Source organism: Bos indicus x Bos taurus, chromosome 18, assembly GCF_003369695.1.
Source record: "Bos indicus x Bos taurus breed Angus x Brahman F1 hybrid chromosome 18, Bos_hybrid_MaternalHap_v2.0, whole genome shotgun sequence".
Classification (NCBI taxonomy): Eukaryota; Metazoa; Chordata; class Mammalia; order Artiodactyla; family Bovidae; genus Bos; species Bos indicus x Bos taurus.
Genome location: NC_040093.1, coordinates 47,802,815 through 47,816,650, shown reverse-complemented (window position 1 = coordinate 47,816,650; position 13,836 = coordinate 47,802,815). Strand labels below are relative to the sequence as shown.

At 54.0% G+C, this 13,836-nt stretch overlaps 1 protein-coding gene across 2 annotated transcripts in view; it reads right to left on the bottom strand.

The window, feature by feature from the left end:
- ZNF423 (zinc finger protein 423) overlaps positions 1-13,836 on the bottom strand; it is a 288,075-nt gene that overhangs the window by 19,649 nt on the left and 254,590 nt on the right. For both annotated transcript variants that reach the window (XM_027513678.1, XM_027513677.1), the window contains one exon: positions 12,217-12,332. In XM_027513678.1, coding sequence (XP_027369479.1) covers positions 12,217-12,332 — 116 coding nt within the window. The remainder of the gene's footprint in view (positions 1-12,216; positions 12,333-13,836) is intronic.

Here is a 13,836-nt window from a genome sequence, read left to right as displayed (position 1 = left end):
CATATTGGCCCACTGTCCGGTGAGTGATGGTGAATCTCAGAGGGGAGGTCATATGCCAAGGTCACAGGGACCTTGAAGAAGCAGTTGAGATTCGTGCCCCCTGTGCCCCAGGCCCTGTGTCTTAGAGGACGTCGAGCGCCTCTAAGTCAATGAGGGGGCAGGGCTCTGTACGGTGCCAACCTCTGGGGGTCTTGGACCAACATGGCACCCACTGTTCTTTGCATTTTTGTTTCTAAGAAACTGAAGGCATTTGGTCCCGGCTGGGAGAGGGCTGGTGAGGGGCTGGGCTTACGACACACACAATGGCTGCTGGCCTCAGCTCCTGGCAGCTCCCCCACACCCATCTGTCGCCATGGCATGGTGCCCCTCGAAAGTTGGTTGGCCCCCCGCCCTAGGGCATGAATGACAGGCTCCGATGGGCAGACGGGCAGCCCGAGGCCGATTCCAAGTGCCATCTCTGCCCGGAGCCAGGCCTCCGGGGCACCCCCCCACCGCCCAGTCCCCACCTGGGCCGCCACACACTCCATCGCTCATGCAGACAGAGCCCCGGGGCCACGAGGGCATCCGAGCACAGCCAAGCCTGACTCCTCCTGGGCCTGCCGCTCCCTTGCTCCTCTTTGCAGTGACCACGGCAACCACAGCACCCCCTCCCAGAGCAAGGCATCCACGGGCTCCAGTCACCCACTGGCAACCTCCGAGTCACCTTCTGGAACTCTGGCCTCCTGGGAGGTGAGACCTACGCCCAGCACCCAGCACCCAGAGGCCTGCACTGCCCCAACCTCGGGGCCCAGAGCACAGTCACTAGGGCCAGCCTGCCTGTGTTCACAGCCCTGCAACTCCAGCAGCCGTGTGACCAAGGGAGCCTCGGTTTACCCCTTGATGCTGTGAGGGTCATAAGATGCCACACTCGAGGGGACACCAAGAGGCCTCAAAAGACTGTACGTGCGAAGAGATGGAGTCAGGCCCCCCGACAACACTCAGGTAGTCTGCCTCGTTTTGCCTACGGTGGAGTGAGGGGCTCAGGCCTGTGTCCGGGCGTCAGAAGGACAAGGATGAGTCACTGCCCACCCCTCAGTTTTCTCCAGACGCAGATCCTAGATCTGCACACACGGCCCCTCAGGAGGCTCAGTCACCCCAAGGGGCGGCCGCGGTGACAGAGGACCACGATGTGCAGGCAAGGTCTTGCGCCACCCAGGAGTAAAAAACCAAGAGACACAGACAGGCCTGCAGACACGGAGAGGAAGGGGCCACGCTCGGGCCTCCTGCGATGTCACGTGGGGCCAGCTGGGGTTCCGCAGGGCGCGGCAGTCCTGCTGTGAGACTCACACACGGCATGACTGCGGTGATGCCGTGCTCTAGTGCATATATTACACTAGGTTACCCCGTGAATGTGGATCCCGTACTCTGTCCGTCTGGCCTCATCAGTTCCCTATTTCTCTCTGGGCAGCGCTTGAGAGACGTAGGCCTTTGTGTATCCCTAGAATGTGTACACACCTGGCACATAGTAGGTGCTCAGCAAACCTCGTGGGCTGCACTGAGCGCATCCACGCATGACGGGCTGAAGGAAAGAGCCGTGAAGGAGTGAACCGAAGCCCACAGGTCACGACAGTGACAACAACGTGGCTGATGCTCAGCAAACCTGGACTCGGACCAGACCTGGGGCTGAAGGCCTTTCGGGCGCTGTCATTGCCCACCCCATTCGCTGAGGCCCAGAGAGGGTCAGTGACTTCTCAGGGTCACAGGGCCACTCGGTAGTGGGGCTGGGGTTTGCAGCCAGGCTCTGTGGGCACCACCGCACCACATCGCCAAGGTGAATAGAAATCGGGCTGTGCTGGGCTCTGGTTTCCTGCCCTAGTGGGGAAGGCAGGGCTCATACCCTAAATGTGCCGTAATTACCGACAGGAAGCTTTATATTCTAAGTGCTCAGCAAGTGCTTTTCTGAAGAACTGTCCATCCTCACAAAACCCGAGGCAGTAGGTCCCACGCCATTGTACAGACAAGGCCACGGTACAAACCACTGTACAACTGAGGCCAGCAAGGGGCAAGTGTCTGCAATAGGAGACAACGGAGGAGGGGCAACCCGGGAAGGGCTCCAAGGCCTGCAACAGGCACTCGCTGCCTGGGACCACGGCTGGGTGTCACTGGCACCTCCCTCTCACTCCCCTGGCCAAGCCCAGCCAGGCCCTGCTCTCTGTGTAGTGGTGGCTGGCATAGACGGGCCGTCTTTTAAAACAGGAAGGAGGAAGATGCTGCTGCTCGCGGAAAGCTCAAAGAGTCAAATGCTAAGTATATGCCTAGAGCACTTTCAGTTTTTAATTATTATTAGTTATAATTATCTGGCTAGATCTGATAGCAGCAGTGCAAAGAGGCAAGGAAACTGGCTCCTTGGTTACCCATCTTATAAGGACCAGGGATTTTAAAAATGGGCTCCTAGAATCTGCAGTTGCAGTTCTTCTTTTACTCCTTTCGTTATGTGTGTTCTCTTCCCTTTGTTCCCTACTTTCCAGGAGCTAAAAACAAATATGGTGAAACATATGGTGGGTGGATGGATGGATGGATGGATGGCAGGCAGAAAGAGGCTTCGCCCTCCCCAAACTCACATTAGAGAGGGAAGTCAGGTGTAGACATGCAAAGGGATCGGGGAGTTAAATGCAGGGTTGGAGAAGTCCAAGGAGGGAGAATCAGGGATGGCTTCTCAGAGAACGGACCACTTGGACTGGGGCCCCGAAGACTCAGAAGGGAAGGGCGTTCAAGCAGAAGGCTCGGCGGTGCATTGCATCACAGAAGCTGAGAAAAGCACGGCCAGAAGAGTGAAGCAAGAGGGGGCCTTACTCCTCTCCAGCCTGACTGCCCTTTTCTCTGTTCCTCAGACTCCCCAAATCTGTCCATGCCTCTGAGCCTTTGCACTGGCTGTTCCCTTCCCCGGATATTCCTCCAGCTCTTCCCCCGACTGGTTCCTTCTCAACCTCCAGGACTCAGTGGATATGCCAGCCTTCCTTGACCCCTGATCTGATTTTTCAGCCGTCAGTCCCTCCTCCTTGCCCCAACACACACACACACACACACACACACACACACACTTCACTTTCTGTCCCAAAGCAGTATTTTACTGTCTTCAAAATTCTGCAATCTGGAACGACCTTGTTCACATATTTACTGACTTATCATTGGTATCTCTTGCAGAACGTCAGCTTCGCGAGCATAGGGACCTATGTACCCATTCACAGCCGCAGCCCAAGCCCCCATGATGATGACTATAACGGGTACTCAGTAAATGTCTGTGAAATGGAATGAAGGAAAAGGTCAAAGTCAGTGTTCATAAGGAGGGGTCCCCCTGGGGCTCAGACCATGCCCTTGGCTCACAGACACCTCCCCCTGGCTGGGTACCAGGATTCCGTCTGGTAGGACCCAGCTGGCCCCGTCGGAAGGGCTCCAGGTTGCTAGTTAGAATACCTAGCTCTGCTTTTAATCAATTGTAATCATTTAGCTGGAAGCGGCGTGATTAGGCACACACAAGCAAACAGCGTGAGCTAATCCTTTAAATGTGCCCGCTCAACGCCAGGCTGGCCGCTTTGCTGCTGCGGGCCAGCTTGGGATGTGCTTCCTGCAGCCCCAGGCTTTTGTTGGTGACAGAGTCTAGATTCCAGGGCACAGGGCAGGCCCGCCACTCCCCAGTCCTGGCCCCACCACAGAGGTCTGGGATGTCAGACATCCCAGCATCAGAGACCTTTCTCCGGCTCAGCCTCCTGTGACAGCACCCGGCAAAGCTGCATGAGTGTGAAGATGCATCACAGGAAGCGTGAGAGCTTGTGAGGTTCCTCTCCCCAAACCTGGCCCCCATTCTTCCTCTCTCCCTAAGCCTGGCCTGAGCTGACTGCTCATTGCGAGAAAATTTGCAGGCTCTTGGCCTCAAGCTGCAGCCTTGCAAACATGGCTACATAGGACTGGCTCCGCAGAACAGTCCCCGGGGTGCTTCCGCTGGGGCCCACCCACGAGCAGGTTCTTCTGCATCCCCTGTTACTGCTATTTGTGCTACCTGCTTGGCCCAACTACTAAAATAGTTTCTGGGTCCCCTGACACAAGGCTTTTTATAGTTCAGCACCGCAGGCCTCATTTAAATCTATTAGCTCATATAAATGGCAATTCATTTAAACTTTGGAGGATTTCTGTTTGCCTTGGTGGCGAAGACAATTTGTCTGTGGCTCTGCCATGGGCAAACGACCCTGGGCAAATCATTTAACCTCTAGGAGTCTCAGTTTCCACATCAGTCAATGGGGAGAAGGACCCCAGTGAAGACAGTCCACGCAAGATGCTTAGAAGAGGGCCTGGCCCACACTAGGCATCCACCCAGGGGGCGACTGTTATAACTACTTCCTGGCCAGTTCTGCAAGGAGCCTGTCCACCTGTCAGAGGCCTGCTGTGTATGGCTGGGAATCGGTGATCCCCCTTACAGACCCCCTTGGTGATAACGAAGACTGAGATGCAGTGAGGCTCTCAGGATGGCGAGAAGGAGGTGCCGTCTCTGCCAGTGTCTGTGAGCAGAGAGGTGTCTGCGGGGATCAGAGACAGCTGGGCTGGGCGGGCGGAGCGCACCTCTCCCCTCAGGTCAGCTCACCCCTGGCAAAGGGCCCACAGGGCCCCAGGCCTTCATCTGCTGAGGCCTGAGGCTGGAAACGCAAGGCCAACAGCCTTGACATTTTTGGGGTGTGTGGTTTACAGGCTTATCTCACGTCCCCAACCAAACCTGCACGCCTCCCTCCACTGAGCCCCAGCACAGCTGAGGAAAGTGTCCAGAGAAAAGGTCCGGGCCAAAGGCGCTTGGAAACATGTAGAAAGCGGGAAGTGATGGCCCAGCCTCAGGCCCCCACTCTGTGCCCTTGCCCCCTCGCCTCCCTGCTCTGCACCCAGCAACTCCCACGCCCCAGTGCCCGTGGCCTTGAGACTTGGCTGGGTGTCACAGAGGGAAAGATCTAGTCTCACTTTATTCCACCTCAGGCCAGAAATCATGAAATCACAGCAAAGCCCAAACAGAGGGGACCCTACCAAGTCATCTGAACCTCAAATGGCTAATGCTAACTATACTACTAGTAAATGACAACAGTAACAGGCAGGTGTGCCAAGGGCTTTACAACACAACCATGAGTTAGCAAGAACTATTAATACCCACTTTACAGATAAAGAAACTGAGGCCCACAGCTGATAAATGACGGAGTTCAGTTCAGTCGCTCAGCTGTGTCCGACTCTTTTTGACCCCATGGACTGCAGCACAGCAGGTTTCCCTGTCCATCACCAACTCCTGGAGCTTGCTCAAACTCGTGTCCATGAAATCATTGATGCCATCCAACCATCTCATCCTCTGTCATCCCTTTCTCCTCCTCCCTTCAGTCTTTCTCAACATCAGGTCTTTTCCGTCAGAGTTCTTCGCATCAGGTGGCCAAAGTATTGGAGTTTCAGCTTCAGCATCAGTCCTTCCAATGAATATTCAGGACTGAGTTCCTCTAGGATGGACTGGTTGGATCTCCTTGCAGTCCAAGGGACTCTCAAGAGTCTTCTCCAACACCACAGTTCAAAAGCATCAATTCTTTGGTGCTCAGCCTTCTTTATGGTCCAACTCTCACATCCATACATGACTACTGGAAAAACCATAGCTGTGACTAGACAGACCTTTGTCAGTAAAGTCATGTCTCTGCATTTTAATATGCCGTCTAGATTTGTCATGGAGAAGGCAATGGCACCCCACTCCAGTACTCTCACCTGGAAAATTCCATGGATGGAGGAACCTGGTGGGCTGCAGTCCATGGGGTTGCTAAGAGTCGGACACAACTGAGTGACTTCACTCTCATTTTTCCTTTCATGCATTGGAGAAGGAAATGGCAACCCACTCCAGTGTTCTTGCCTGGAGAATCCCAGGGATGGCGGAGCCTGGTGGGCTGCCGTCTATGAGGTCGCACAGAGTCGGACACGACTGAAGCGGCTTAGCAGCAGCAGCTGGGTTTGTTATAGCTTTTCTTCCAAGGGGCAAGCATCTTTTAATTTCATGGCTGCAGTCACCATCTCTAAGGCTTCAAATGCAGAGCGACTCTCACAAAGTCTGTGCTCCCTGCCTGCCCACCTGCAGCATTTGAGACAAGTGCTCTGTTTGCACACCTCCACTGACAGGCGCCTCAGCACCTTCCATTTATTCCATGTGTAGACAGTTTGCCCACATCGTGGGCCTCTGTGTGTCTACCTGCCCAGCTCCCCTTCCCCTGCTGGTGCTCATCATCGGCCCCACAGGGCCACAGTTCACCGGAGCAGGACTGGACAGCACACCTGAGCACAACCACCAGACTTCCACTCCAGGAATCTGTAACTTGTTGTCTGCACACTGGCTGTTAGCTGCAGTCACCATTTCTGGCTTAGCTGGGTGTTCCTTCTGGCTACTTGTGTTAACGAAATCTGCACACTAAAGCCCCTCTGTTGAAATACCCAGGTGTGTCTGTCTCAGCAGACAGGACAGGAGGAAGTGCTGACCACCTCCTTCCACGTGTAGAGGAGCCTGGAGAGTCAGCAGTAGAGAGAGAACACGCTCCAAGCCAGCAAGATGCAGAGGCAAGTGTCACTGCCTTGATCAAGGGCACTTGGTTCTTGGGAACAGGACCGCTGAAAACTCAATGGCGCTTCCTGCTCTTGGCATTCACAGTCACGCCCACGGCTCTACAATTTCATTCCCATCTTGCTCGAGCTAACCCCAGAGAGTGATGCCTGAATCATGACTGTCAGAGAAGAAAATCTTCATCCAGAGTCTCCGCCCACTACCGAAAGTCTGGGGGCCACCAGAAGCATGCTGAGCACCCCTCATTCTGGCAGAGCTTAAAACACTTGAAGGCAACTGTCCCCACACTCCCCCAGCAGTCCAGTCAAGCCTTGTCCTGGTGAATTATCCCTTGAAAGCTCCTTGAAGCCAGGCCGCATGCTCACAGCCTAGCACTCGGCCTGGCTGAGCGGGGCACGCGTGCTTGTGTGTGCGTTTGTGTTTAGATGAACCTTGTTCAGGCTTCCTCGTTTCTTTCCCCCAGCCCCAGCCCCTAGCCACTACTGGTCTGTTTTCTATTCCCATATTTTTGCCTTTTTCCACAGCATCATGTATACAGAATCACACAGTATGGAGCCTTTTGAGTCTGGTTCAACATGCAGTTCATACATGTTGTTATATGTAAGAGCAGATGCATTTTATTGCTGAGTAGTAGTCCACAGTATGAATAGATACCTGTCTGCTCACTTACCAGGGAAGGGATCATTGGGGTGTTCCAGTTTGGGGCCATTATAAATAAAGTTTCACATCAGTCATGTAGAGGTTTCTAGATGGGTATGTTTTCAAGTTCTCTGGGATAAACACCGAGCAGTAGCCTTGCTAGGTCACAGGTTAACTGTATGTTTAACTTTGTAAGAAACTTACAAACTATTTTGCCACACGGCTGTACCATTTTGCATTCCCCCAGCAATTTAGGAAAGTTCTGGCTGCTCCTTCCTCTAGGCCCTGGCTGGCACTTGTCAGTTTTGGTTTTGTTTTGGTCATTCTACTAGGCGTATCATGGTATTATGTCATGGTTTTCACTTGCTCATCCCTAATTCCTAACCGGGGCTTCCCAGGTGATGCAGAGATAAAGAATCCTCCTGCCAATGCAGGAGACGCAAGAGACACAGGTTCATTTCCTGGATTGGGAAGATCCCCTTGAGTAGGAAATGGCTGCCCACTCCAGTATTCTTGCCTGGAAAATTCCATGGACAGAGGAGACTGGTGGGCTACAATCCATGAGGGTCACAAAGAGTTGGACATGACTGAGCGACTGAACACTCACACAGTTATTAAATACTAACCATGTTGAACATCCTACATCTTTGGTGAAGGGCTGAAATTTTTTCTTTGTTGTTGTTGTTGATTTCCCCCCTCATTATTGAGTTTTGAGAGTTTTTTAAAAATATGTTCCAGATACAAGTATTTTTATCATATATGTGATTTGCAAATATTTTCTCCCAGCTTGTGATTTTTCAGTCTCTTAATAGTCAGTGACTCTCAAAGGCTAAATTTCTTAAATTTGGGTTCAGGATATAAATCAGACAGTATCTCTTCCCTGCCTGGTTCCCCATCACAGTGGGGATCGAATTCAAATGCCTTTGCTGTCCTATGAACCTTGCTGAGACCTGGCCTCCACTCCCAGCTCCCTTTACCACCCCCCACCCCACTATGCTTCAGCTCCACATCACCTTCTGTCATCCCAGCAACACACCCAGCTCACAGTGGCTGCAGGGCCTTGCCATTCATGGCTCTTTTCCACACACCCTCTCTCCCTCTCATCTTCCGGGCCTCACCTCAAATGCCACCTCCTCAGAGAGTAGCCCCTTCCTTACCACACTCACCAAGCTGTAACCAATCTCATACCCCATTATGCTCCAGCCAAAACCTGACTTTATTTTCTCCATGTCACTGACCACTGTTGGAAAGTGTCTATCAGCCCCCTCCAGAACGGAGGCCTTATGGGTGTTTCTCTGTCTCACCACCACTGTCCTGTTGGTTTCTAGATCTAGTGTCTGTACATAACAGACACTCCACCTCTCCGCCTGCATGCTCTGAACAAATAAAGAGCAACGTAAGTTCCCTCTCATGCGTCTAATCAATGAATATGCCCTGGTTTGTCCAAAGCCCTTTAAATTAATCTCAGTCTTTGAGCAAAGCCAGGTAAACTCAGAATCAAATAGGACTTGTACCTCCCTCTTTCTGGCAACTGTGTTCCTATTAATGCAGCCCAAGAGAACACTCCCTTTGGAGGCAGACATTTCATTCTGACACAGACCAAGCCTTCCAGAGCCCAAAGCCACCTCTATATGCACAGCAGGAATTTTGCTCCAATAGTGAGAACAGTTCTAGATTTCATATCTTCCCAAGACCTCTCAGCCCAGAGTTGCTTGTGCCTCAAAACATCAGCTGCCCTGGGTCTCTCCATAGAACCAACATGACATACAGCCTGGGGAGCCAGTCAAGGCCTCAGCAAGGACCAGGCCCCATCTTCTGTTGCACCCCCAAACCGCCACATGTCACTCCAGGGAAATAACCCATGTGTCTGCCAGCTCCAGCTTCAGTGTAATGATGATGAAATTTTCAATGCCTGAAAAATTCTCCTCTCAAAAAACCAGAAAATTGCTCTTTGAGTTACTTAACAAAAGCCATTATTTGCATACATTTGGCGTTACTACAACACTTCCACATTTAAATGGTCTGTAATTAAAATCATTAATTGCAGAAAATAGTGACTCGTTAAGGCTATAATTTAGTGAGGTTCTCGGCATTTGAGGATCTGCCTTAAAGACCGACTGGGTGACCCAGGGAACCCCCAGCCCACACAAACCATTCTGGAGTCTGGGACGTCTGCAGCCCCAGGTGGGTGCAGTCAAAGCGAGACAAGACTTGAAACCAAAGCTCCCTACATCTCTGCATCGCAAAGCTGGTCTCTAGCACAGGGATGCTGATGAAGCTCGTAAAAGGCAGGACTGGGAAGTTTCTCTGGGGAAAACCTCTAAGCCAACGCATAAAACAGTCATCCCCCTTTTGGTGTTCAGGACAGTGTGGGGGAACCAGAGGGCTGAGTGAGCCCGAAGTTTAAGTAAATCACAGTTTATATGAGCTGGTGCATTTAAGAGAGGCCTGCCGTGTTGGGCTATGGGGCTTCCCAGGTGGCGCTAGTGGTAAAGAATCTGCCTGCCAATGCAGGACACGTGGGTTCAATCCCTGGGTGGGGAAGATCCCCTGGAGAAGGGCATGGCAACCCACTCTTGCCTGGAGAATCCCATGGACAGAGGAGCCTGGCGGGCTACAGTCCAGGGTTGCAAAGAGTCAGGCACGACTGAAGCAACTTAGCATGCACGCATGTGTTAGGCCAGAAAAGGGTTCACTTGTGTGGGGACCTGGGCCCCATCTTGGAAGCTGGCCAGGCAGGTAAGGCAAGTGGAGGTAGGGTGCTGGGTGCTCAGCCCATGCACAAGCAAGGTTTCCCAGACAGACACTGATCAGGGCTGGTACCAGCCCGCTTGGTCAAATGAGAAGAGGGGCAGTTAGCTGTCCCCCCACAGGCTCAGCCCAGAGGTACACAGTTTGTGGATCAATGGGGAGACAGTGGTGGGGCCCTGGGTGGGGTTGCAACCTTGCTGGTAGTCATTTGGAAGTAGAATCCCCTTTGGGCCTGGGTCTGTAATTCTCCCCCACACTGAGATGGGATAAAGGCTGTGTGAGTAATAGAGGATTTAGAGGAACTCAGAAGGGCTGCCCAAAGGCGGAAAAGAAATAGGCTTTCCAGCAAACCATCTGGCACAGTTCAAGGTCAGAGGTCAGCCTTGTCAGCTCTGCCTGCCCAGCCCGGGTGCAGGGCCAGCCCATGGGAGCAGGACCCTAACTATCGGATGGTGAATCCCTCTTGTGCCCTCTGTGGGAGTATCTTCACTTTCTCTGGGCGATGGCTGTCAGGAGCCACATAGGCCTATCCGGGCCCGGCTGAGTGCAAGGGCTGCAGCGTGGTGAAGTGGGCCACCCTGCAACAGGCATGGCTGCACCCCTTCAGCCCCAGAAAAGCTCCAGCAACATGATGACTCTGCCGTGACCGCAGCCCTGTCCCCCTCCCCTGGGGTGGGGGTGGGAGGGTAGCTGCTGAGTGCAGAACCACCATCTGTATGAGTGTGCAGGCAGCGTGTGTAGGGCAGGCAGATACTGTGGGCCTCGGTGTGCCCTAGTCCTTGGGGGCATGAGGAAGCCAGCCCTCCTCTTACAGACACTGGGGGTTCCCTCCCTCGCTCCTTTGAAATTGGGCATGGGCACGTGATGGGATCTGGTCAAGACAATGTGTGAATGAGATGTGAGTCATTTCCCAGTGAAGCTTTGAGAGCTGGCCTGCCAATTGTCATCTCCTCCCCTCCTGCCTCAGTGACCATGCAAACGTGATAGGAGATGGACCTGCCATGGGCTGAGGTCACTAACTACCGTGAGCAGAGTCCCTCCCAGGCCATCTGCCTGGATATGTAATGTGAGCAGCAAATAAATCTTTGTTACTTGAAGACAGAGCTAGGGGATATTTGTTACTGCAGCAGAACCTAACCTGCCTCCCACCTGAAAACCGTGTTATCCCCAGTAGGCGGTATTTCCACGCATCAGTGTGTACGTGTGGTATTTCTGTGGACGCCTGTGTGTTATTTCTTTTGGGGTGTGGTATGATGCTGTTGTGTGATGCGGTGCATTTGTGATGTTAACCAATGAAAATGATGTTTCTGTATGTATAGAAACGTGCTTTGTGTGTGTGATGCTATTATACGGTGTATATATGATTTTTCTCTGTGTGTGTCTGTATGTCTGGTATTTCTGGGATGGCGTATGGGCTCCCAGGTGTTATGAGAGTTTCTTGCAAAAACCAGTGGGTGAGAAGGTGGTTTCACCTGGACACAGATCTTGGTCCTTAAAAACCAGCAACAGGTGGGAAGGAGTCCCAGAGGACACTGAGGGAAATGGCTGTGGGTATCCAGGAAGGGCCACCAGAGCATCTTCCCTTCCCAAGGCCACCCTCTCAGCTACTATAGACCCTGGATGGATGGGGGGCAGGTGCTGAAGAAGCTGAGGGCTGTGTGCCACACTTGAGGGCCACATCAGCCTCGGGGACCCATGGCAAGTATCCCTTTCTCTGAGTTGGGGCTCAACCCGGCATCCACTGCTCACTTTTCTGGCTTTCCTGAGCACACTACAGGTTCCAAGACACCAGATCCAGCTTCTGGATGCCCACACCCCCGGGACTCAGCCATACAAGCTACACGGGCCACCAGCCACAGACCCAATGTTCAGGGAACATCATCACGGAACACCGGTGGGGAAATGAAACCCGAGAGGGCAGGGGATTTGCCACAGAAACACACAAAGGTTAAAAGCCTCTGGCTCGAGTTCCAGGCTCAGCAGCTTCAGTCCAGCTCTGCTCAGAATGCTGGCCCAGCAAGGCCAGGAGGCCACACCCGCCACCAGCCAGCCACGAGGGCAAGCACTGGCTCCAGACCCCCAAACACAAGTGCAGAGGGCCTGTTCTTTTTCGGTTAGGCTGTGGCTGAGTACAAGACCCCACCATCATGGATTCACCCCAAGACCCTCAGTGCCAGTGGAGGCCCCAAAGAGCACCAGGAGGGGTGTGTGCAGCGGGCAAGGGCACTCACCTGCAGCTCGGTCTGGAAGAAGAACTTCTGTGGGCACTGTGAGCAGTCGTAGATCTTGTCTTCCTGCCCGTGCACAGCAAAGATGTGCTGCTGCAACTTGTTGGCCTGGACGAAGACTGGACATGGACATGGTGTCAGGGGACACTGGGGACACCGGCCCGGCCACCCACAGCAGCTGTCCCACACCACTCGCAAGTGGGGACCACCCAGGCATGGACACAGGGGCCAACCTGTGGGCTATCTGGAGCATCACGGGCACCCACTGGAGAGGGCTCAAGCCAGTGAAGCTGAGCTCTGCCACTCACAGGCTGTGTAATATTGGACAAGTCACTTAACCTCTCTGGGCTTCTTTTCCTCATCTGAAAAACGGGGACCATTCAAGTAGGCAGCTCACTGGGGTAGCTGGGAGGATCAAATGGTTTAATCCTTGCAAAACACTTAGAAGATGGCCTGGCACTTAATTAGCCCAATGAATGTCATCGTTGTCATCATCACCGTTTGCTGGTTACCTTCCACGTGTGGAGTCCCTGACTACAGCACAGGCCTGTAAGGCAGGCACTGTTAGTTACCCCCATTTGGTGGAAAGCTGTGGCACTGGGAGTGCTGAGCGTCTTGTCCAAGGTCCCTCTCTGCAGATGGCAGAACTGAGGTCCGTATTAAGTAAACTCAACACAGTGTCTGGCACAGGGAGGTGCTCAATGGACCAGGACCGCTATTCTTGCTGAGGCTGTCAGCATCCTCACATCCCTACATGGGGGGGCCCCGTGTCCTGGGTGGGCAGACCTGGCAGCTGGGGCCCCTCGGTGCCAGCCCCGATTCAGCTCATGGAGTGTGTTGGTAACAGATGGGTGGGGGGGTCCTGAGACTGAGGGATTCGGGGGTAAGGGGCACCAGTGTGTGCCAAGACTCCTGGGAACCCCAGGGGGGTGTGATTGTGTGGGGTCCTCCCAATAGCGGAGCCCCTTCCCACAGATCACAGCCCCCACCTCTCGAAGCAGGAGTCCACGAGGCAGTCCTGGCCCTGGGCGTACACAGGAGGTGGCCCTGAAGCAGCTGTGTGTCTGGGAGGTGAGCCCTTCAGAGATCCCCTCCCACCAGGCGCCCTCCCCAGGGTGGGCTTCCCGCCATGGCAGACAACAGATGTCAGGGGGAGGCAGGGGAAGGCCAGGCTCTCCCACGCACACCGGCTGCCATCTGGGCGGCAGGAGGGGGGCCCGGCAGAGCCCCTGAGACTCGCCTTGGGCCAGGGCAGCCGCTTGCCTGGGCCGGCAGCCAGTCTGGGGGCTGGGGAGTTTGGCTGGCAGAACTGCCCTTGACCCCTCCAGCCTGGAACACGGATGCAGCAGGGGCTAGGACAGGCCAGGGAGCTAGGGGGTGGGGTGGGCAGGAGGGAGGTGAAGGGAGAGCCCCACTGGTGCTGGACAGAGCTCGCAGCTCAGAAACGAGCCTGGAGCCCCCACTGCAGAAGAGCAAGGCTGGGGCAGGGGCGGAATGCCTGGCAGCGCAGGGTGGGAGGAGGGTTAGGAGATCACGCTGCCAAAGCACAGAGGCTGAGGTCAGGAGGGCCAGGTCAGCTGGGCACAGAGGAGGCACCTGCAGCCATAGGGCTGTGGATCCCTC